Here is a 22,352-nt window from a genome sequence, read left to right as displayed (position 1 = left end):
AAGGAAAATTTGATATTTTGTGGAAAAATTTCGAGCTGGTTATATCATCAGAACCATAGACAATAGACCATGAAAATTCTAGAGTAATATCGCAAAAGAATCAACCGATATTTTCGTGATCACAATTATGGAAAAGCACTGAACTGAAATCTCTAAAAAAGGTTGGTGGCTCAACCATGGTGAAGTCAGTTCTCCTAGTCTTGGCTGAAATTTGATCCATTATAGTTAGAAAGATGATTTTTTTCTAGAATGTGTGTTAATTTTCAGACGAAAGAGGATGAATAATACAAGATGACTGAGATACTTTCCGATATTTTTTCATTAGTTTTTCCTCAACAAAATTTTTTCAACAAAGTGATAATGACATTGTATTGAAAGTACAATTCAAATAGCATGTCACTTTGCAAACTTGGACTACCATATTTACCTAATCTACAGTTATGTGGCCTTCAAGGGCGTAATTGGCACATGGATGACAAGCTTCCAAAAGCTCATGACTTCACACCAGCGCTTCTCATTTTTTCGTTAATTGTATTGCCTTTCTTCCACAGTCTTTTGAACAATCTGTATACACTGCGTCCGTAAAGTATGGAACAAATTCATTTTTAGTTGAACAAACCATTTTAAGAAAAAAACCTGAAACACGTCGATTTTTTATTTTAATTTACCGTATTTTAAAATAATAATCTAATATACTGAATGACTTTCGAGTAATGACGTCGCCGTCATTTTTTTTTGAATGGAACACCCCCATTTTGTTTCAATTTTCCGATTACTCTAGCTGAGCTGATTCCTAAAATGTATCACATGTTAATTCCAATTGGTACAGGATGGACAAAAATACAATAGTTTTGTGTGTGCTCATGAAGTAACGCGTAATATTCTTTATTAGTTATTGTTATTATCAAAAAAACAATATTGTTGTGTTTCATAAAGTAACGCGTAACATTCTTTATCAGTTAAATTAACAATATTATCGAAAATACTTATTGTCTAGCGGCAATTGGTTTCAAAGTAACACCTTGTAGTTTGTTACATTTTTAGATTAATAAAAATGAGCTGTTTAAAAACATGTTTGGTACTTGTGGTCTAGCTGACAGAATATGAAAGAAATTATTTCTTATCAATTTTAAAAAAATTTAATTATTTCTTCAGTAATTTATTGGTGTTCAATGACAGTTTAGTACTACAATATTTTTGGTTTTCGTGAATGTTTTCATTATTGCTAAGATTTAGTTTATTATTTCTCTGTCCACCCTGTACCAATTGGAATCAACATGTGATACATTTTTGGAATCAGCTCAGCTAGAGTACTCGGAAAATTGAGACAAAATGGGGGTGTTCCATTTGAAAAATGACGGTGAAGTCATTACTCGAAAGTAATTCACCCTGTATATTAGATAATTATTCAAAAATACGGTAAATTAAAATAAAAAATCGACGTGTTTCATCAGGATTATTTCTAAAGCGGTCTGTTCAGCTAAAAATGAATTTGTTCCATACTTTACGGACACAGTGTATATTGTTCGGTTTCAACATCATAACAAGGAAATAATCCACTGATAATTAACTAAAACTTCAATGAACACTAATTGGGTTATTCATCAATAATATTATGAGGTACCTACTTTTGAATATTGAAAACTCGAAAATTTAGTTAAATATTTTTTTTACGGCCAAAAGGTCAAGTCAACCTACAAATTTTCTTGAAAGAACAAGTTCATCTCTATTGATAACCTAGATCTGTTCCAATTTTTATTATAAATATTTTTGTATCTAACATTCGAAACTGTGATATCCGATAAAAAGAAATTAACTGTCTTCTAATTTCTATTGTGCTCAGGTCAAATATAATCAAATCTCGTGTTCTTATTTATCTTCAACCGTGAATAAGTTCTCGAGATGCTTTCAGTGAGCAGCGTATTTGGGACGCCCTGTACAGAAACCAAGATAATGAATTCATTCCACACTGTATATCAGTTACATGTATCTATATCAAGTTCTTTGGTTTATATTTGATAGAAATCTCATGATTCTCATCCTGAAATTTTTGGAGTACCCATACTACCTACAACTGAAGTTACGCTCAAACTATTTAATTGAAATAATAATTCACTTTCTGTTGTTTTGTGTTGTGAAGAGGAACACCTGATAATGACATAAAAGGAAGAATAGCATTATCTCAATAATGCCTAATAATTTAAGTATCTAATACTTGTATGAAATGAAATGTGCGAAAATACTGGATTCCCCAAGGTTACATTCGAAGACATTGTCTCATTGTCAGTAGATAATCGATTCCTATGACTCAGTCTCTAATTCACATGTAACCAGAATAAATATTGATATAATGTGAATAAGCAGACACGGCGATTATTATCCATTTCATTTATAATAACAAAACGTTGTGAATTGATCATAAAACCTTCTAAAAAATTTACATATTAAAACAAGGGAATAAACATTATCTTGTCTTATTGCCATTATCTTTTCTTGAAAACATTTTCTTAAGTAAACGAAGAAGCATAAAAAAACAATAAATGCATGGTTGAAAGGAATGCTTTCGATATAAAGGGTTGTCCAATAAGAGGTTTTATTCTGAATAACCCGCTACCTGTGCAAAAAAAAAATGAATGGAACCTTTGCAGGCTCGATTTTTGAGAGAATTGATCTGGTGGAAACCGTAACCTCATAAATTCAACTGTTTTCAAGTTAAGAGAGAAAATCAGAAAATGTCGCGACATGAAAAGTTCTCATAACTTTTTTATTACTGGTGCTATAAACATGAAAGAAAAACATTCTGCAGGCACTTTTTTCAATAGAATTCATTGGTGTTATCATTTTTTTTTTATTGCAATTAGAGTCGAAGTTGAAACACAAACTTGTGATTTTTCAAATGTAAAACAAAAAATGTTTATAAAACCAGTAATAAAGAAGTTATTATTAGAGCTGAAGATTATTCTCAGTAAGCTGGACATGACTACTGCGGATAATATGCTTGAATATCTACAGAGTGGTAATAATAGTAAAGGGTGTTTTTTTTAGAGCTATAGAACTTTAAATTGCAATAAAACAACGATAGATTATTCGATTGACATGAATTTTATTTATCCGCAAGATAATCTTGTGGCATTACATTTTAAATATGATTTCTGGCATGTGACCGCCACGGCTGGCTCGGATGTAGTCCAATCTGGACGTCCAATTTTCGATGACTTTTTCCAACTTTTGTGGCCGTATATCGGCAATAACACGGCAAATGTTATCTTCCAAATGGTCGAGGGTTTGTGGCTTATCCGCATAGACCAATGACTTTACATAGCCCCACAGAAAGTAGTCTAGCGGTGTTAAATCACAAGATCTTGGAGACAAATTCACAGGTCCATAACGTGAAATTAGGCGGTCACCAAACGTGTCTTTCAATAAATCTTTTGTTTCAAGAGCTGTGTGACATGTTGCGCCGTCTTGTTGGAACCACACAGCTCCTGGACATCATGGTTGTTCAATTCAGGAATGAAAAAGTAATGTAATCATGGCTCTATACCGATCACCATTGACTGCAGGCCTGGTCTGGCTCCATTGGAGGCCCTCGGCTAGATGCTGATTCGAGGCCCCCCTTCAGGAAATAAGACGAGAACCTCCCCCGGCAGCGAAAAGGTGCTCTTGAATAATTTTTAATTCTGAAGTTACACGCTTGTAAAGGGTGTTTTTTTAGAGCTATAGAACTTTAAATTGCAATAAAACAACGATGGATTATTCGATTGACATGAATTTTATTTATCCGCAAGATAATCTTGTGGCATTACATTTTTAATATGATTTCTGGCATATGACCGCCACGGCTGGCTCGGGTGTAGTCCAATCTGGACGTCCAATTTTCGATGACTTTTTCCAATAACACGGCGAATGTTGGCTTCCAAATGGTCAAGGGTTTGTGGTTTATCCGCATAGACCAATGACTTTACATAGCCCCACAGAAAGTAGTCTAGCGGTGTTAAATCACAACATCTTGGAGGCCAATTCACAGGTCCAAAACGTTAAATTAGGCGGTCACTAAACGTGTCTTTCAATAAATCGATTGTGGCACGAGCTGTGTGACATGTTGCGCCGTCTTGTTGGAACCACAGCTTCTGGACATCATGGTTGTTCAATTCAGGAATGAAAAAGTTTGTAATCATGGCTCTATACCGATCACCATCGACTGTAACGTTCTGGACATCATCGTTTTTGAAGAAGTACGGACCAATGATTCCACCAGCCCATAAAGCACACCAAACAGTCAGTTTTTCTGGATGTAACGGTGTTTCGACATACACTTGAGGATTAGCTTCACTCCAAATGCAGCAGATTGGTTTGTTGACGTGGCCATTCAACCAGAAGTGCGCTTCATCGCTAAACAAAATTCGCTTATGAAAATCGGGAACAACGGCAATCTCCTTTTGGTCCCATTCGTAGAATCTACGCCTTACTTGATGATCGTTTGGCTGAATTTGATGAATTGCGAAACCAAACTGTGAATAAATCACTTGACAGCTGTTAAATCGGTCGCCATCTTGAACAGTAATGCCAACTTAAAGTTATATACCTCGAAAAAAAAACACCCTTTACAATGCAAGTCCACTCGAGTCTTCAACTACAGTATTTTCTAGAAGCCTTTCATAAACTTTTTATCGAATGATATACCGTACAAAAATAGCCAATTGGTCCATAACTGCTTCCTATATCTTTGGTAAAGTCTACCTTAACGTTTAAATGAAATCAACTTGCCAAAAAATATCTTTTCAAAAATTTTTTTAGTTTAGTTTTATTCAGCTGGGGGCCCCCTTGGCCGAGGGCCCTCGGCGATCGCCGACCTGCCGACCTGGCCAGACCGGGCCTGATTGACTGTAACGTTCTGGCCATCATCGTTTTTGAAGAAGTACGGACCAATGATTCCACCAGCCCATAAAGCGCACCAAACAGTCAGTTTTTCTGGATGTAACGGTGTTTCGACATACCCTCGAGGATTAGCTTCACTCCAAATGCGGCAGTTTTGTTTGTTGACGTAGCCATTCAACCAGAAGTGTGCTTAAACAAAATAAAATGGACGTAGTGCGCGATAAGTATTCCGCACAGAACCATTATTTTCGAAATAAAATTGCACTATTTGCAAGCGTTGTTCAGGCGTGAGTCTATTCATAATTAATTGCCAAACAAAACTGAGAATAAATCACTAGACAGCTGTTAAATCGGTCGCCATCTTGAACAGTAATGCCAACTTAAAGTTATATACCTCGAAAAAAACACCTATTATATCGTGTAGCAAATGGAAAAGTCCAACTTTTCTCACGAGTGTGGAGCAGTTGCTGGAACCCGGAAAAGTTTGTTTTCTGAAAAAGTTTTATATGGACTGCGTCAAGCCGGAAGGAAGTGTTATAAAAAACTGATCTCAGTATTGAAATCCCATATATTTGTTATCAACATTCGTTCATCAGTTTATTGTTTGGTATCCATTCACTGCCGGAATATTCAGCCCAAACAGGTTATGGGCCCAGATAAACCAAGATACCTACACTGAATTGTGTGTTGTTACTATTTAGAAATGAGTTTATCGTTTTCTAAAATCGAATATATCAGTAAGGAAAACTCTGACACATGGAAAGTGCAGATGGAAGCTCTGTTGGTAGAAAACGACGCATGGAAATATGTTCTTGGCGAAAGTCCCAAATCCAAGTTGAATGAAAATGATAAAAATTCGAAAAAAAAAATTGGAAATATGGTTGAAGAATGATGGTGCAGCGAAATCAGATTTTATCTTATCAATTAGTCCCATGGAGCTGAACCAAATCAAGGGTTGCGCAACTTCGCGCGATATCTGACTAAAATTGGAGGATCCAAAGGACCTGCTAAAAGAGATACACTCCTGATACAGCTCACACTGCAACGCATGATTGAAAGTGACGATGCGCGCGGACACATCAATAGATGTGGTGGACAAATTGAATGGAATGGATGTGGAAATTAACTCTGAATTGGACAATTGGCCATTATTTTGCTATATACATAGGCGTACAATTTTGCTTCCGCCGTTTTTTTCCGAAATTCGAGGCGTTATTGCAAAAAAAAGGTGAAATACATTTATGATTCAAAGTATTGTCCATCGCTGGCCACTACTTTCTGCTATCTTTCGGACAGCGTAAGAATCCCGCGTTGAAAAAACTAGTCATCTTTTGAAGCGATCCACGAATCACTCCAAATTTTTACTTCTTGTATGGCCTTTGACGTGGAAGCATGACCGTGATATCCCCATGATTTTCTGCGCTTGGGATTATCGTAATGAACTCATTTTTCAGTATTCAAATCGCATATATTTGCCATTTCAAACAGTTATGAGAACTTTTCATTTCACGACATTCTCCAATATTCTCTTATAGCTTGGAAACAATTGAGTTAAGAAGGTTGAGGTTTCCACCACATTAATACTCTCAGAAATCGAGCCCGAAAATGTGCCATACATTATTTTTAGCTCAAGGGGATTCTAAGATGCCGACAACGAATTGGGGCTGGACCGAATTGATTTTAACCTGTAAGCTTTAATGGTCGCAATCAGCAGAAAAATCGGTAGCGTATGTATCTCCGCTACTGATAAGTATCAGTTTGGTAACGTTAGTATTCTCTTCTGGACGGGTTGCTCCTTTTCTTGACAGCAATAGGTTCTGTGGGTTCTTCTTGAAGGTTATGTTATGATGAGAGACAATTTTCTGTTATAATATCGATTTTTATTTCCAAGTTTGCTTACGGTATTATTACTTTTTTATTCCTCAATATATGAGAAATTGATTCAGAGTAACATTTCAAAATGTTAATAAACGTATATGTTTCAGTTTCCATTATTGCGATTTTTGAAATTTAAATTTCGTCCCAAAATCACTGTCACAACTGTCACTTATATCAGTTACTCAACATGTTATCAAAAAGGAGCATAAAATAAATTCGCTACCAAAGATGGCGACCGCTCCGTAGCATATGTTCTGTAGCGGAAACTGAAAGAATGCGTTCAGCAGAAAAATCATAGAATATTAACAACTGCTCCACAACTGTTGAGTCTGCTGAACGCGCCCAGTGATTTTTGGACGAATTTTAAATTTCAAATATAGCAATATTGGAAATCACACTTGTGAATAAAAATCGATATTATAACAGAAAATTGTCAAGCATCATATTGTAACCTTCAAGAAGAACCCACAGAACCTATTGCTGTCAAGAATAGTAGCAACCCGTCCAGCAGAGAATACTTTATCGTTACCAAACTGATAGCTATCAGTAGCGGAGCTACTTACGCTACCGATCTTCCTGCTGAATGCGCCCTTCACTACCAAAGATGGCGACCGCTTCGTATCATACGGTCCGTAGCAGAACTAAATGCGTTCAGCAGAAAATTCATAGAATATTGACAACTGTTGAGTCTGAACTCAACTGCTGAACGTGCCCACTCACTGGGCTCGTTCAGCAGCTACAGAGAGTATGCTACGGAGCATAACATAAAATTGTCTGTCATCATAACATAACCTTCAAGAAGAACTCACAGAACCTATTGCTGTCAAGGAAAGGAGCAACCCGTCCAGCCGAAATTTTTAACGTTACCAAACTGATACTTATCAGTAACGGAGCTATACGCTACCGAACTTTCACTATTAAAAATGGCAACGGCTCCGTAGCAGCGGAAACTGATAGAATGCGTTCAGCAGAAAATTCATAGAATATTGACAACTGTTCCACAACTGTTGAGTCTACTGAATGCGCCCAAAATTCGAAAATGACAGCAGACATCTGGACAAATCCCAGCTGGAACAACACTAAAAAATAACATATAAAGAAATATTTTACGTTATCATTGAATTCCAAATAGAAAACCTTTTTCGATTCGAAATATTCACATAAAGTTTATTATCTACATGACGGTATTACTGAATCATGATAAAACGTAGGGAATGAATACTCATCGAATCGATTATGATTAGAAATATGTAACTAATTTTACTTTGGAACAATTTGCTATGCATTTATTGTCAATGTCAAGGTGATTTGATGCCTGTGCGATAATAATTGTGATTATGTAAAATCGTTTCCCACCTCGATTAGTTCTTAATGAAATAAGAAATTGAAGCAGTAGATATCTTGTTTTTCCGTCTTCAATTCAAATTGTTCTAGTGATGATGTAATGTGAAACGATTTTTGTTTCATTATTTATTGTTTCTCATAGCTAAATTCTGATGAATATGACGGCTATTTTCAGACCTGAAATATTCAAAGTGAATACAATTTGATTCATTATTAACCAAACATCGAATGAAATAAATAGCTCCAGATCCATTAATTTCAGAGATTGAAAACAAAGAAATAAAATCTTGAAAAAATCATTCCTAAAAAATTTGATGACATACAGAATCAAAAAATTCTGAATATTCATGAAAATGACGAAAAGTCAGTATAATAATTAATTGAATTGAATAATTATTTCAAAATTCATAATTCTGAAAATGCCGAGGCTGATAGTGAAGAATTTTGTAGGAACTCATGAGTAGTCAATTTGTGTTTCTAGATGATCCAACATCGATATGAGATTGATACAATAAACAGAAATAATAAACCAAAAAAAAAAAATGAGAAAAGACTTATGTGAAGTTAGGAACTTGTGAACGCTCGATCTTTCATGCACTAACTTCACCCTTCAAAAACACTAAAGTATACAATATTTATGTAAACAGTCACCTATGGTGCTATTGAAGCATGGATGAGTCAGTGCTCTCCTCATCTTTTTCGATTCTTGAATTTTTTATGATTCTGATGACGTTGTTAGCACGAAATTTTTTAAGAGGCTGAAATTATTATTTATTATACAGGGGTGTACCTAAAGTAGAATAACAAAAGAAAAAAGGAGATTTCTTGGGTGATTTTTAGAAAAAAAATTCTTATTCGAATTTCTTGTTTTGTTGTCCTACTTTGTTTGTGATGATTATACCAGTTCATCGGATCTCTATTAATATTCGCTACAGATTGTGTAAATAGGTACCAAAACATATAATTAATTTACTCATTACAGCTTATTAATTGGAGCTCTATAATAATTTGGAGTTTCCTGAGGAAAAGTAGATATTTGTTTGGAATTTTTTCGTAGCCGATACGAAAACATTATAAAAAACCAAAATTTGTAGTATTGGACCGAAGTTTCTTTTGACTTTTTCTACCAGAGATTCAACAACAAGAAAAGTTCTGCAGGAAAGAGAGATTTGTATTGAAAATTATTATATCCCATGATGAAAACTTCAAATTGGAATATATATGCCATATTTAAGTTGAAAATCTTGTGATGGGAAGGTGATATGAGAAAAAACTTTTTTTCGGCAACCGTCCGGGAAGTGCTCACTTCCCGGACGCTTTTTCTCTGAGAAAGTAGCATTTCCCGGCCTAGTCCGGAAAGTACGTACTTCCCGGACTAGGCCGGAAAAGAATCATAGAATCCATAGCAGCCGAGATAACGGGGCTGACAGTTCATATGAAATTAGTTGTCAAAAATTTGCAAGTTTTTTATCGCAATCACAATAAAATATGGAAAGCAGCATCGATAGTGTTATTTTACATGGTTGCCGAAAAAAGATTCTACGCAACACGTCCGAAAATGTTTTTTTTGGACTCACAGACTTCCAGGACTCGCTTACGCTCGTCCTGGAATTTTGTCTATTCGTCCAAAAAAACCCTATTTTCCGGACTTGTTACGTAAATTACTATTGTTTAAAATGATCCGAGGAATTTTTTCATTTTCGTTTGAACTCTCAATTAAGGAACACCTCTATAGGTGAACTCATAATTTCAACTCGGTCTGATCTGATGTCAGAGAAATGTATTGGGTTTTTTCTATTCTGTTGAAATTTCTATGATTCTGAGGACGCTATGGACACGAAATTTTGGTTGACATGGTTACTCTATACAGGGCGATCCACGAAGACTGTTGGTTAGAATACAAAGAAAAACTCAAGATTAATACTTGAAATGTTAACTGTAGTTATGTTGAGAGATTAATTCTCAGAATTAATTCTCTGGTTTTTTGAATGTAACACCTAGTTTTTTTATTCATATTCAGGTTACTAAAATCTGAAAAAAACTTCCCTCCAATGTTAATCATTTTCATAAAAAAATCTCAAATTTATTAACATTGGAAGGAAGATTTTTTTAGATTTTTGATAAATTTTCTGAGCCTTAATAATACACTTAACTTAGATTGAATAAACATAAAAGTTTAATTGAATATGTACAAGGTTTTTCGATTTAAATGTCAAAGGAAGCCATGACAAAATCGTTGGAACAATTTTTTTCCAATGAAAACAAATTTTTTAATTAGCCAGGTGAAATCTACGTCAAAAAAATGTATTATTGAACTACATACCTACTACCTACTGCTTTCAACTGATTTTTTTCGAAAATCGGTATCAATTCAAGTGAAACCGGAAGTCGAGCGAATTTGAAGTTTTTCCCAAGAATTCAACTCTTTCAACAAAGCTTAACTATAAAACTTCAAGTTTTTCTCCGAAGTATTCCAACCAACGGTCTTCGTGAATCACCCTGTATATACATGAAAAATTTTAACCCCGATCAGTTATGTAAACACTGGAATATTTGGTCTTTGTTATCAAATATGATTCTTGAATTTTCTTTATTCTGCAGAATAAAGAAAATTCAAGAATAATATTTGATGACGAATCCGATCTCAAATTCGATTCTGTCCGGCCAGTTGAGCTCATTAATGGGCAAAATGGAGTTAGGATTTTAAGTGTTGATATAAAATAACAATTCCGTACATTGACAACATTTCTAGCTAAAAAATTTTTTGAAATCGAACATTCTGGGACGAACTACACTTCGATTGATTCGTATATGATCATTCAAATATAAAATCAAATTTTCTAATGAAATATTCCTTAACATTTATCAGAAAATATTTAATCACCGTCTTCTCAGAATGTGAGTACTAATATTTTAATTTTGTTTAGTTTTTACCGATACCGACTCTATAAATGACATAAGTTATATAAGAAGAAAATACAACTTCCATGTAATGGTTTGAGACAGTATTCAGTGTTCAACTATCAACCAAACTAAATGAATTGCAATAGTTATATTACTTAGTTCACCTATATTAGGCTATATTACCTAGCAGTCTGAAAAAAAAATAGTTGAAATAATCCGATATCTTATCTCAAATCACTTGTGCATTAGCAACACATAATGCTTAGATAAACGCCAAAAAATCTATTGATTACTCATTCGAAAATATTAATTTTCAGGCAAACTAAAATAAAAATACATGACGGTTAACACTGTGACCTTCTAGTAGAATTATTGGGATTCCATATTTACCTAAGACATTTGTGTACATCGAATATCACTAGCGTTAATTGATTCGTCTTTTATATATAAATACGCGAATTCGGTTCCAGAATTCAGAATCAGTTACGGTTTAGTGAGATAAACATGGGGCTGGTGAGTAGAGATGATTTCTAAATTGTTTTCGATCAAATTATCACTGACATTGATTGACTTCTGAAAAGTATGGACTACTAATAATCTTATGATTCTTACTATGAACCTTCGGTTAGGCTGACTCACAAATGATTTAATTTCATTATTGAATACAGAAAAACTCTTCCATTAACAAGTAATCTTGTTGTTAATTTTTGTTGGGTTGTGCCTCCCCTTTTATTTGTATATCAATAATAAGAATATCAATAACTGATTGTTATATTTATATTTTTGGATGATTAACCTTCGTGTGATTTTTGCAGATAACGAATGTTATTTTAGCGACAACGCTGCTAGCCGGTTTATGTTCCTCTGCAGCAATCAAAGAGGTAATGTGTCCTAGAAAATTTCGAATTCATAACCAACCTTAAAATTACGATTTCAGCTTCCAGGAACTCAGAATGCATCACCTCATATACTTGGTGGCCCAAGCAACCCAAATTCCTACCCACCAGGCCAACACCCTCAACAAAAGAGAGAAACGCCCAAAGATGATATCAAACTAGGAGGACCCTCAAACCCTAATTCTTACCCACCAGGCCAACACCCACAACAAAAGAGAGAAACACCCAAGGATGATATCAAACTAGGAGGACCCTCAAACCCTAATTCTTACCCACCAGGCCAACACCCACAACAAAAGAGAGAAACACCCAAGGATGATATCAAACTAGGAGGACCCTCAAACCCTAATTCTTACCCACCAGGCCAACACCCACAACAAAAGAGAGAAACACCCAAAGATGATATCAAACTAGGTGGACCTTCAAATCCTAATTCTTACCCACCAGGCCAACACCCACAACAAAAGAGAGAAACACCTAGAGATGATATCAAACTAGGAGGACCCTCAAACCCCAACTCTTACCCACCAGGTCAACACCCACAACAAAAGAGAGAAACACCCAGAGATGATATCAAACTAGGTGGACCCTCAAACCCTAACTCTTACCCACCAGGCCAACACCCACAACAAAAGAGAGAAACACCCAAAGCAGATATCAAACTAGGTGGACCTTCAAACCCTAACTCTTACCCACCAGGTCAACATCCACAACAAAAGAGAGAAACACCCAAACTAGGTGGACCATCAAACCCTAACTCTTACCCACCAGGCCAACATCCACAACAAAAGAGAGAAACACCCAAACTAGGTGGACCATCAAACCCTAACTCTTACCCACCAGGCCAACACCCACAACAAAAGCGAGAAACACCCAAACTAGGTGGACCCTCAAATCCCAATTCTTACCCACCAGGCCAACATCCACCTCAGCAATGAGAACTATCATAAACAGACACTACCAAGGAATACAGTGAAACATCCCGAATTATTGTACAAATCAAATATTGAGAATGTGAATTTCATTTAGTTGAATTTGAACAAAATCAAAAATGTATTATTTTTTTATGTCCAATAAATATAATTGTTGAACAATGATAATGATTTGAACAATCCACGAGTTATTTTTATGTGGATTTCTTGAGTATAGCTTCCCACTTTCTGAAATTGTACAACGGTAATCGGAAATGAATATTAAATATGTAACTAGAAAACAAAAAGTTGAGTTCTTTTTTATAAATAATCAATACCAGCGCTGAAAGAATTCAATCGGTTGCAAGCACAAAGGCCGTTTCAAATTGGGGTCAGTACCTACCTATATGCAGGTCGACGATATCCGGAACTGTATTCTATAAGCAATTTCAAGAGAATAGCCACTAATGACAGCGGTGGTTGTTGTTGGTCTTGCCCTTGGCTTTGGACCCCTAGAAATAACCAAGAAAAACCAATTTCCACTTGAATAAGTAATGTGTGGGTTATGGTCCACCATTTTCGTTAATGTAGTTCAGGGTGCTGTAATAAAAAAAACACAACCAACTTTTATTTTTCCATCATCCTTCTTTATCAATGTCCCGTTTCAAAAAAACAAAACTCGCCATCAACAGAGAATTGTGTAGGCTTTCATAATATCGAGTCGGAATTCATCAAGTATTATTTCGTTTAAAATTAACCTTACTTATTTAATGAAATTTAAATTTTGCTTAGAATAGCAATTTCAAACTTCTTGCAAAATTCATGTCACTATAGCCGTGCTTGAGCCATAGAAAACTCGAGCAGAATAACGAAAGCACTGGTGTCAGTCAGGAGCTTTTGGGCGCTCGTCATCCATTCTCCCTTATAGAGATCACTTAACTGTATTGAGGTATATTTGGTCTCCAAGGACGCATTTGGTGCATGATTCCTAGTGTTAGAAACCTTCAGACTCCATGTCATTGCGTTCCTAATTATCATTCTATAATCCACATGAATTTCAAGAAATTTATATAATTCCGATGCCACTATCAGCACGAAATTTCTATTTTATATAGAATAGGTACTAGCAAAATTTCAACTCGGTTTGATCTGTTGTCATTGAAATATTATTTTTTTTCGATATTCTACTTGGAGTGTTTTGCTCTAGGTTCAACAGTCACATTTTCATCTTGTTAACAAGTTTTCATCAGCTGCATACCTTATTGCTGGCTTGATGTACTCAACTGTAAGTTGAACTGGGGCTATAGCAGTTCAGTATAGGAGTTGTGAAATCCTGAACATTTTACTCAACTCCATGATAAGTTGTATTTGCTAAGTGTATGTCCATTGCACTCATATCCCTAGCAATATTCATATCCAATGCTATCCTTCTCAGAACAGTTAAGAACCATCGAGAGAACCATTCATATGGGTAAGCCGGTCCTGGATACCAGAGAGGTAACGGCCAAGGCCCCTAAGGAGGTTCTCATTTTTATTAAAGTCATTGACGATCTCCTTGGGTTTCCATGAATGAGTAGGTTAGAGAACAAAAGATCTACATGGTCGCAGTTCCCGGAAGGCTTACCGAACCACAACGATCCCAGTTCAAATAATAATGATCCTTCTCAGATCTCACAAAGCACGTTAATCCATAGAATAGTTCACCTCAGATGTGGTTTTAATTTAGGTCTTCAAATATGAAGTCAGAGGCTACTGCGTTATTGTTGATGCTATTCTAATTCTATCCGCATTTGAGATAGGTCGTCAATGCTGATGGGGGAATTCCAGAGAGACACACTCTACTTCAGCCCAAGAAGGTATATAGGGGTCGCCGTGATGGTGAAAGAGGGGGTTAGGCATATATCGCTGGATTGCTCAACTGAACAGTCCACCAGCGATCCCGGGACGAAACACCTCTCTAGAGAGGAATTCGGCACGAGAAAGATACGCCAAACTGGTGACCTCGACGTGATGCAAGGCCACACAAAACACTGCTTGACCATTTCAACTGTGTAGCATCGGCTCCGAGGTGAGATTATCGGTGTCGAAGGCTGCCCTCCGGAATGGTTTCGAGATGAATGCTGTGCCCGTATGGAGGTAGGTTTGTAGGTCGCTATCCACTCTCTGTGAATTGGCCAGAGCTGCAAAGTTCAGCGTTGAGGTGAGTTCTTCAACTCTTGATAGAGCATCGGCTAGGAGGTTTTGGCGTCCTGCCTGGTATGTACTGAATATCCGTGGAGAATTGAGAGATGAAGTCCAAGTGGCGGAATTGGCGAGGCGTACATTTTTCGGGTTTTTGCTTGAAGGCAAATGTCAACAGCTTGTGATCCGTAAAGATCGTGAATTTTCGAGCCTCTACCGTGTGCCGGAAGTGCTTGATGGTCAGGTAGATTGCGAGTGGTCAAGAGCTCTGTATCGTGTCTACGTATCTGAAAGTTTCTTCAAGAAGAAAGCCAGGGGTAACCAGTCTTGATCTATTAGCTGCTGCAGAAGCCTCAAGTAATACGGCCAATAGCTGCTTTCCGGACAGGTGCGTGTCACCCCGGGGCTCGGCGCACTAGAGCTTCGAGCCCTTTTTATGAGTGGAACGCGCCAAAACGAAACTGTCAAATTCAACGTAAACAAACCAGCGTTCTACAGCTGTCTCGTACTTTATGCGAAGTAACGGTCTTCTTTCTCTCTCACACCTGTCAGGGCTCGAAGCCCCGCAAATGCGGGGGGTGCTTCAGGGGAAAGGGGAAGGTAACGCGAGGGCTCGACGCCCTGTTTACTGGAACACTACAAATGCGCTTCGGAGCTGTACCGAGGCGCTCTTGACGTTGGCTGGAAAGCACCTAGAGAGGCGACGTCCTTGAGGTGGGCCTACTAGCCTCTTCTCTCCTTCTTCGAATGCCATGGTAGCCTCTTGAGTCCATGTGAACATTGATTTCCTTTAAGATTCGGAATAAGCAGATTGTTGAGGGGTGCCAAAGTGTTTAATGGTGTATAAACACCGACAATAGTTTAACATACCCAGAAATCTTCTCATGTCCTTGGCCGTAGTTGGTTTGTTATAGTTTCTTATGACCTGCACTCTATCGAGTAGTGGTTGCATCCCTTTAGCGCAGATCTGGTATCCGCTCTCTTTTCCCCTAAGTATACCTGCGCACCTCCTCCTCTGGTAGGTCGTAAGTGCTGATGGGTGAGTGTGTAGTGACTCAGTCTGTCCGAGGGGTGGCGTTAAGGGCGTCGCACCACACTCTACTTCGATCCAGGCCGGTTTATGGGTTCGCCGCGTTGCAACAGAGTCACCTCTGCACGATGGTGTGAGAGGGTGTCTTTGGCAGAGATCGATGGATTGCCATAAAGTTTCTTTAATCATTACGATTCATGTTATGAAAATTATACCGTTCCTTACTGCGTACTTTATGATGTTTTCAGACGTCGCCTTTGAAATCGCTCTCGAATCATGCTTTTCAGTCATGTCCTACCTGGGACTCAAATCTAGTGCTCCATGGTAAAGTCAGCACTAACCATCACCAACTGTACCACAGAGTTGTTCCAACGGTGAATAATCATTATTCACTGACCCATCAAAATTCAGTGCTAACAATTCATATTCAGTTAACGTTTACTCAACGATGTAACAATAATAGGGTGTGTACCCTTTAAGTTAATGATTATACATAAACCTATACAGGATGATTCCCCGCGATGGCCTATTAGACGTTTATGGAGAACTAATCCATATTTTGTACTGAAAATTTGCATATTGGGTTTTGAGACAATGATCTTTCTCCCTAAAATATTTGCACTCCTCTACAATTTCCGGTTATACCGGAAACAGACTACTACTTTCTTATTTCAAGTGGCACACCCAGTATATTATTGCATCATTAGATAGCTCTTTTGGTGCTAATTTCAGCTTTAAGCCATACCTTGGGTACTCAACGGTTCATGAGTTAATGGGATTCTTATGAAAAAAAATGGTGGCGACTAGGACTCTAATTTTTTTGAATATTTCTGCAGAAAATGATTTTCTGATAAACACCCTGTACATTTTTGGTCCAAACAGCAAACAGTCATATTCGCAAAAATACGTATTAGTATTGGTCATTACACTAACGTATTCGTAGAATCCAAAATGAAAAACGTTTTTTCGAAAAAAAAATTTTCTGCAGAAATATGAGTCCTCGTCACCATAATTTTTTTCATAAGAATTCAATTAACTCATAAACCGTTGCGTTGTTATCCAAGGTATGGCATAAAGCTGAAATTTTCATCAAATGAGCTATCTTATAATGCAATAATATATACTGAGTCAGGAGTCTGCCATTTGAAATAAGAAAGTAGTAGTCTGTTTCCGGTATAACCGGAAGTTGTAGAGATCTGAAAATATTTTAGAGAGAAAGATCATTGTCTCAAACCCAAATATGCATATTCTCAGTACAAAATTATGAAAGTTTTCCAAGAACGTTTTAATGAGCCATCACGGTAAATCACCCTGTATATCGATGACGTTCCACAATCAATTTCAGCAAGACAACGCAGGGCTTCATATTGGCCGTTGAATTTTGATATTTTAAGTTTTTCAATGTCTTTATGAAGTGTCCGTGAAGTTAGCACCCACTTTTTCGAAAATGAAGAATTTTTTTTTTGCGTTCGTTAGTAACTCGTTAGTAACTATTTGTAACACAAAAATTTTCGTTTGTACCTCAACGATACTGGTAGAAAACATCGCATTCCGCAAGGGTGCCAACTTCACGGGCACCCACTCTTTGATTTTTCTCGGAAAAAAATATTCAGTTAGGAAGTCCATCGTTAGTAACTATTTGTAACACAAAAATTTTCGTTTGTAACCTAACCTATAATGGAAAAATTACACCCCCAAAATGCGAAGTTGGCACCCACTTTTTCGAAAATGATGATTTTTACTTTTGCATTCGTTAGTAACTATTTGTAACACAAAAATTTTCGTTTGTACCTCAAGAAAACTGGTAGAAAAAAATTGTTATCCACAAGAGTTTCAACTTCACGGACGCCCACTTTTAGATTTTTCTCGGAAAAAAATATTCAGTTAAGAAGTCCATCGTTAGTAACTATTTATAACATAAAAATTTTCGTTTGTAACCTAACCTATGATGGAAAAATGTCACCCCCAAAATGCGAAGTTAGCACCCACTTTTTCGAAAATGATGAATTTTTTTTTTGCATTCGTTAGTAACTCGTTAGTAACTATTTGTAACACAAAAATTTTCGTTTGTAACCTAACCTATGGTGAAAAAATGACACCCTCAAAATGCGAAGTTAGCACCCACTTTTTCGAAAATGATGAATTTTTTTTGCATTCGTTAGTAACTCGTTAGTAACTATTTGTAACACCAAAATTTCCGTTTGTACCTCAAGAAAACTGGTAGAAAAAAATTGTTATCCACAAGAGTTCCAACTTCACGGACACCCACTTTTAGATTTTTCTCGGAAAAAAATATTCAGTTAAGAAGTCCATAGTTAGTAACTATTTATAACACAAAAATTTTCGTTTGTAACCTAACCTATGATGGAAAAATGACACCCCCAAAATGCGAAGTTAGCACTCACTTTTTCGAAAATGATGAGTTTTTTTTTTTGCATTCGTTAGTAAATCGTTAGTACATGTTTGTAACACCAAAATTTTCATTTGTAACCTAACCTATGAGAGAATCGCTCCAAGAGAGGTGCACTTTTGAGTTTCCGATATTGTATACTGAATAATGAAATAGATGAATTTCCCTATACGTGATAAATCTGTCACTGTTTTTTGTGAGGTAGATTTCATTAATGCAGTAGTCTCAAATGTATTATAAAATTATTTATTGAAATGAACTTCAACATAGTTAATTCAAAATTTCATTTAAATACTATACAGTAGTAAGTGGATGTTAAGCTCTAATGTTTTTTCTACAATCTTTACTTTTTTGGCCATATCATCGTACAATTCTAGAGCTCCATCATTTCTTCGACAGATGGAAATGTAGTGTCCTAGACTTTGTCTGGTAAGAGACTTCTGGTAAGCAACCAAACCTCTTAATATCAACTGTTGTCCACCGCATTTCAAAGTCACAGGGAGTTTTTCAATATTAATATTTTCAGCTTCACTAGTGTCTATAAACAAATGAGTGCTGAATATAGTTTCCACTATCACCTTATTTGAACACATCTGGCATTTGAACTGTCCTTGCAGCGATCTCAGAAACGTAGACTCAAAGTTTTCATTGCTATAATCCGTGATTTGAATGGTTTTGTAAATCCTTGAAATCCTCTTTTCGTAAGAGCACTTCATGCATTTATGTATTTCTGTAAGACTATTCAATCCCTGTCCAGTTTTCTGAAGAGCAGATATTACATTATCTTGACAGTCTACTCTTAAAATTTTACTATTGATCGCTAGTTTTTGTTGTTTGTAGATTTCATTAAGAAAAACAGCTCTTTCTTTACGAAACTGACTGCCTGCCCCTTTGGTAGCTACTGTACTGAGTAGGTTGAATATTTTCACATCTTCCTTATTCCCATTGATTTTTTGTTGAAAACCAATACTATCACAATAAGCTGATAAAATACATTGCAAAATTGTATCAAATGGACAAGTATTTCCTAGAAGAATGGAGACCCCATCAGATACTTTTGTTGTTGTCGTCTTATTGACAATATTCCCGTTTTTTATAAGTGGAAGCTCCATCCTTCTATGGTCTTCGAGAACTAAAATTTCTGGACAAGGCGCAGCGTAAAATGATGATCTTGTTTTTTTCTTTTTTGGGTTCCCTAGTCCTTTCCAGTTTTCTACGATAAGAGCTTCTTCTACGTCTTCCTCATCTATCTCAGCACCTTGGCATGAATCAGCAGATAATGCATAACTATCATTCTCATTAGGAGGGCTTTCAGCAGTAATACTTACAATATTAGTCTCGTATACATTTTTCTCAGCATCAATGCAAAAAAAAATCATCATTTTCGAAAAAGTGAGTGCTAACTTCGCATTTTGGGGGTGTCATTTTTCCATCATAGGTTAGGTTACAAACGAAAATTTTTGTGTTATAAATAGTTACTAACTATGGACTTCTTAACTGAATATTTTTTTCCGAGAAAAATCTAAAAGTGGGTGTCCGTGAAGTTGGAACTCTTGTGGATAACAATTTTTTTCTACCAGTTTTCTTGAGGTACAAACGGAAATTTTGGTGTTACAAATAGTTACTAACGAGTTACTAACGAATGCAAAAAAAAATTCATCATTTTCGAAAAAGTGGGTGCTAACTTCGCATTTTGAGGGTGTCATTTTTTCACCATAGGTTAGGTTACAAACGAAAATTTTTGTGTTACAAATAGTTACTAACGAGTTACTAACGAATGCAAAAAAAAATTCATCATTTTCGAAAAAGTGGTTGCTAACTTCGCATTTTGGGGGTGACATTTTTCCATCATAGGTTAGGTTACAAACGAAAATTTTTATGTTATAAATAGTTACTAACGATGGACTTCTTAACTGAATATTTTTTTCCGAGAAAAATCTAAAAGTGGGTGTCCGTGAAGTTGAAACTCTTGTGGATAACAATTTTTTTCTACCAGTTTTCTTGAGGTACAAACGAAAATTTTTGTGTTACAAATAGTTACTAACGAGTTACTAACGAATGCAAAAGTAAAAATCATCATTTTCGAAAAAGTGGGTGCCAACTTCGCATTTTGGGGGTGTAATTTTTCCATTATAGGTTAGGTTACAAACGAAAATTTTTGTGTTACAAATAGTTACTAACGATGGACTTCCTAACTGAATATTTTTTTCCGAGAAAAATCAAAGAGTGGGTGCCCGTGAAGTTGGCACCCTTGCGGAATGCGATGTTTTCTACCAGTATCGTTGAGGTACAAACGAAAATTTTTGTGTTACAAATAGTTACTAACGAGTTACTAACGAACGCAAAAAAAAAATTCTTCATTTTCGAAAAAGTGGGTGCTAACTTCACGGACACCTTTATGAAGCTTTTCCTTGATTCGAGGTTATCAAATGTGAAAAAAATTATTCAATGTTGATAGAAACTTTAGGTCAACTGACTGAAAAATAATTTTCGAAGGGCTACCATCTAAACTAAAGTGAACTATTAACAAATGTATCACGGTCATTTATTAATTGGAAATTTTCCTATATGACCTCTCAGGTACGATTATTGTGACTCCATATTTACCTAAAATATTTGTGAATATCGAATACAAAAAGCGTTAATGGATTGATCACTTGAGCCTATAAATACGTGAATATTGTTGTCAATATCAGAATAAGTTTCGGTTCTGTGAAATAAACATGGGAATGGTAAGAATTGAAGTTTTCTGCTTATTTTGTCTTGTATACACGATATTCCGATATCAAACCTAAACTCCTTACATGTTTTTAACAACCTTAAATTATATTTTTCTGAAATAATTTCAAGAGAGCTGTTATTCTTTTTTTTTCAGATAACAAATGTGCTTTTAGTGTTCACACTGTTGGTTGCTTTGAGTTTCTCGGCAGTGGTCCATGAGGTAAGGAAAGCAGCCAAATATTTTAATGGTATCGGTAATATTTATTACAGAACAATATTTCTTTCAAGCCTTCTAGCACCCATTGTGAGGTAAAGACTTTCCTTGATGCTCTACAGTTTTTCCTATTTTAATGATTAATTTTAATTGTTGAATTGTATCTGTCTTCAGTTCCTTTTCTAATGTGGACATTTCAGTCTCAAAGAAACACTTAATATCGCCTTTTGTATTGTTATTAATTCATTGACTTTTTTCTTTTGTACAGCGCAATACTGAAAGTAAATTAGGAGAAAATGTTAATCCTAATTTAAATCATCAGCTTATTAGTACTGAAAGCATTCCTACCTCTCATCTTACCAAGCCCAAAGAAGACTCCAAACTAGTAGGATCCCCAAATCTCAACTCACACCCACAACAGAAGAGAGAAATACCCAAAGAAGATATCAAACTAGGTGGACCCTCAAACCCTAACTCTTACCCACCAGGCCAACACTCACAACAGACGGGAGAAACACCCAAACTAGATAAAGCTTCAAACTCTAAATCTTATCCAGCAGGACAACACCCACAAGAGAAGAGAGAAACATCAAAAGAAGATTCCAAACTGGTTGGTCTTTCAAATCCTAGCTCTAAAGTACCAGACCAACTCCCAAAAAAAGATAGAGAACCAACAAATGACCCCAAACTAGGTGGAGCTTCAAATCCCAACTCTTACCCTCCAGGTCAACACCCACAACAGAAAAGAGAAACGCCAGAAGGATACATCAACTTGGATGGTTCTGCAAATGTTGACCCAACTAAAACCATCCTTTCTACAACACAAACTCCAAACTATGCATTGGAACATTCAGAATTATCGAAGAATGCAGAAGACAAAAAGGAAATCATAAAGACTACAACTTAATGTTCTATATTATTTAAAATAAAAAACTTGAGGAATATTTTGTCCACATGATTATTTTCATGGATCATTTAATTTTTC

At 36.1% G+C, this 22,352-nt stretch overlaps 1 protein-coding gene across 1 annotated transcript; it reads left to right on the top strand.

Annotated features, from left to right (window-relative positions):
- Positions 1-11,327: 11,327 nt before the first annotated feature.
- On the top strand, positions 11,328-22,311 carry LOC123673764 (basic proline-rich protein-like). The gene is made up of 4 exons (XM_045608436.1): positions 11,328-11,517; positions 11,820-11,885; positions 11,942-12,706; positions 21,807-22,311. The coding sequence occupies exons 1-4, from the start codon at positions 11,509-11,511 to the stop codon at positions 22,272-22,274; spliced, it is 1,308 nt and encodes a 435-aa protein (XP_045464392.1). The 5' UTR covers positions 11,328-11,508; the 3' UTR covers positions 22,275-22,311.
- Positions 22,312-22,352: the final 41 nt, after the last annotated feature.

Source organism: Harmonia axyridis, chromosome 2, assembly GCF_914767665.1.
Source record: "Harmonia axyridis chromosome 2, icHarAxyr1.1, whole genome shotgun sequence".
NCBI lineage: Eukaryota > Metazoa > Arthropoda > Insecta > Coleoptera > Coccinellidae > Harmonia > Harmonia axyridis.
The sequence above is the reverse complement of the archived record's forward strand: the minus strand, read 5'-3'. Positions and strand labels throughout refer to the sequence as shown.

What these genes read in the sequence shown, in the direction of transcription:
- LOC123673764 (XM_045608436.1), top strand. An exon ending in CCTCTGCAGCAATCAAAGAG is followed by an intron (nt 11,886 to 11,941) that starts GTAATGTGTCCT and finishes TTACGATTTCAG; the next exon opens with CTTCCAGGAACTCAGAATGC. An exon ending in AAAAGAGAGAAACACCCAAA is followed by an intron (nt 12,707 to 21,806) that starts CTAGGTGGACCA and finishes GAAATACCCAAA; the next exon opens with GAAGATATCAAACTAGGTGG.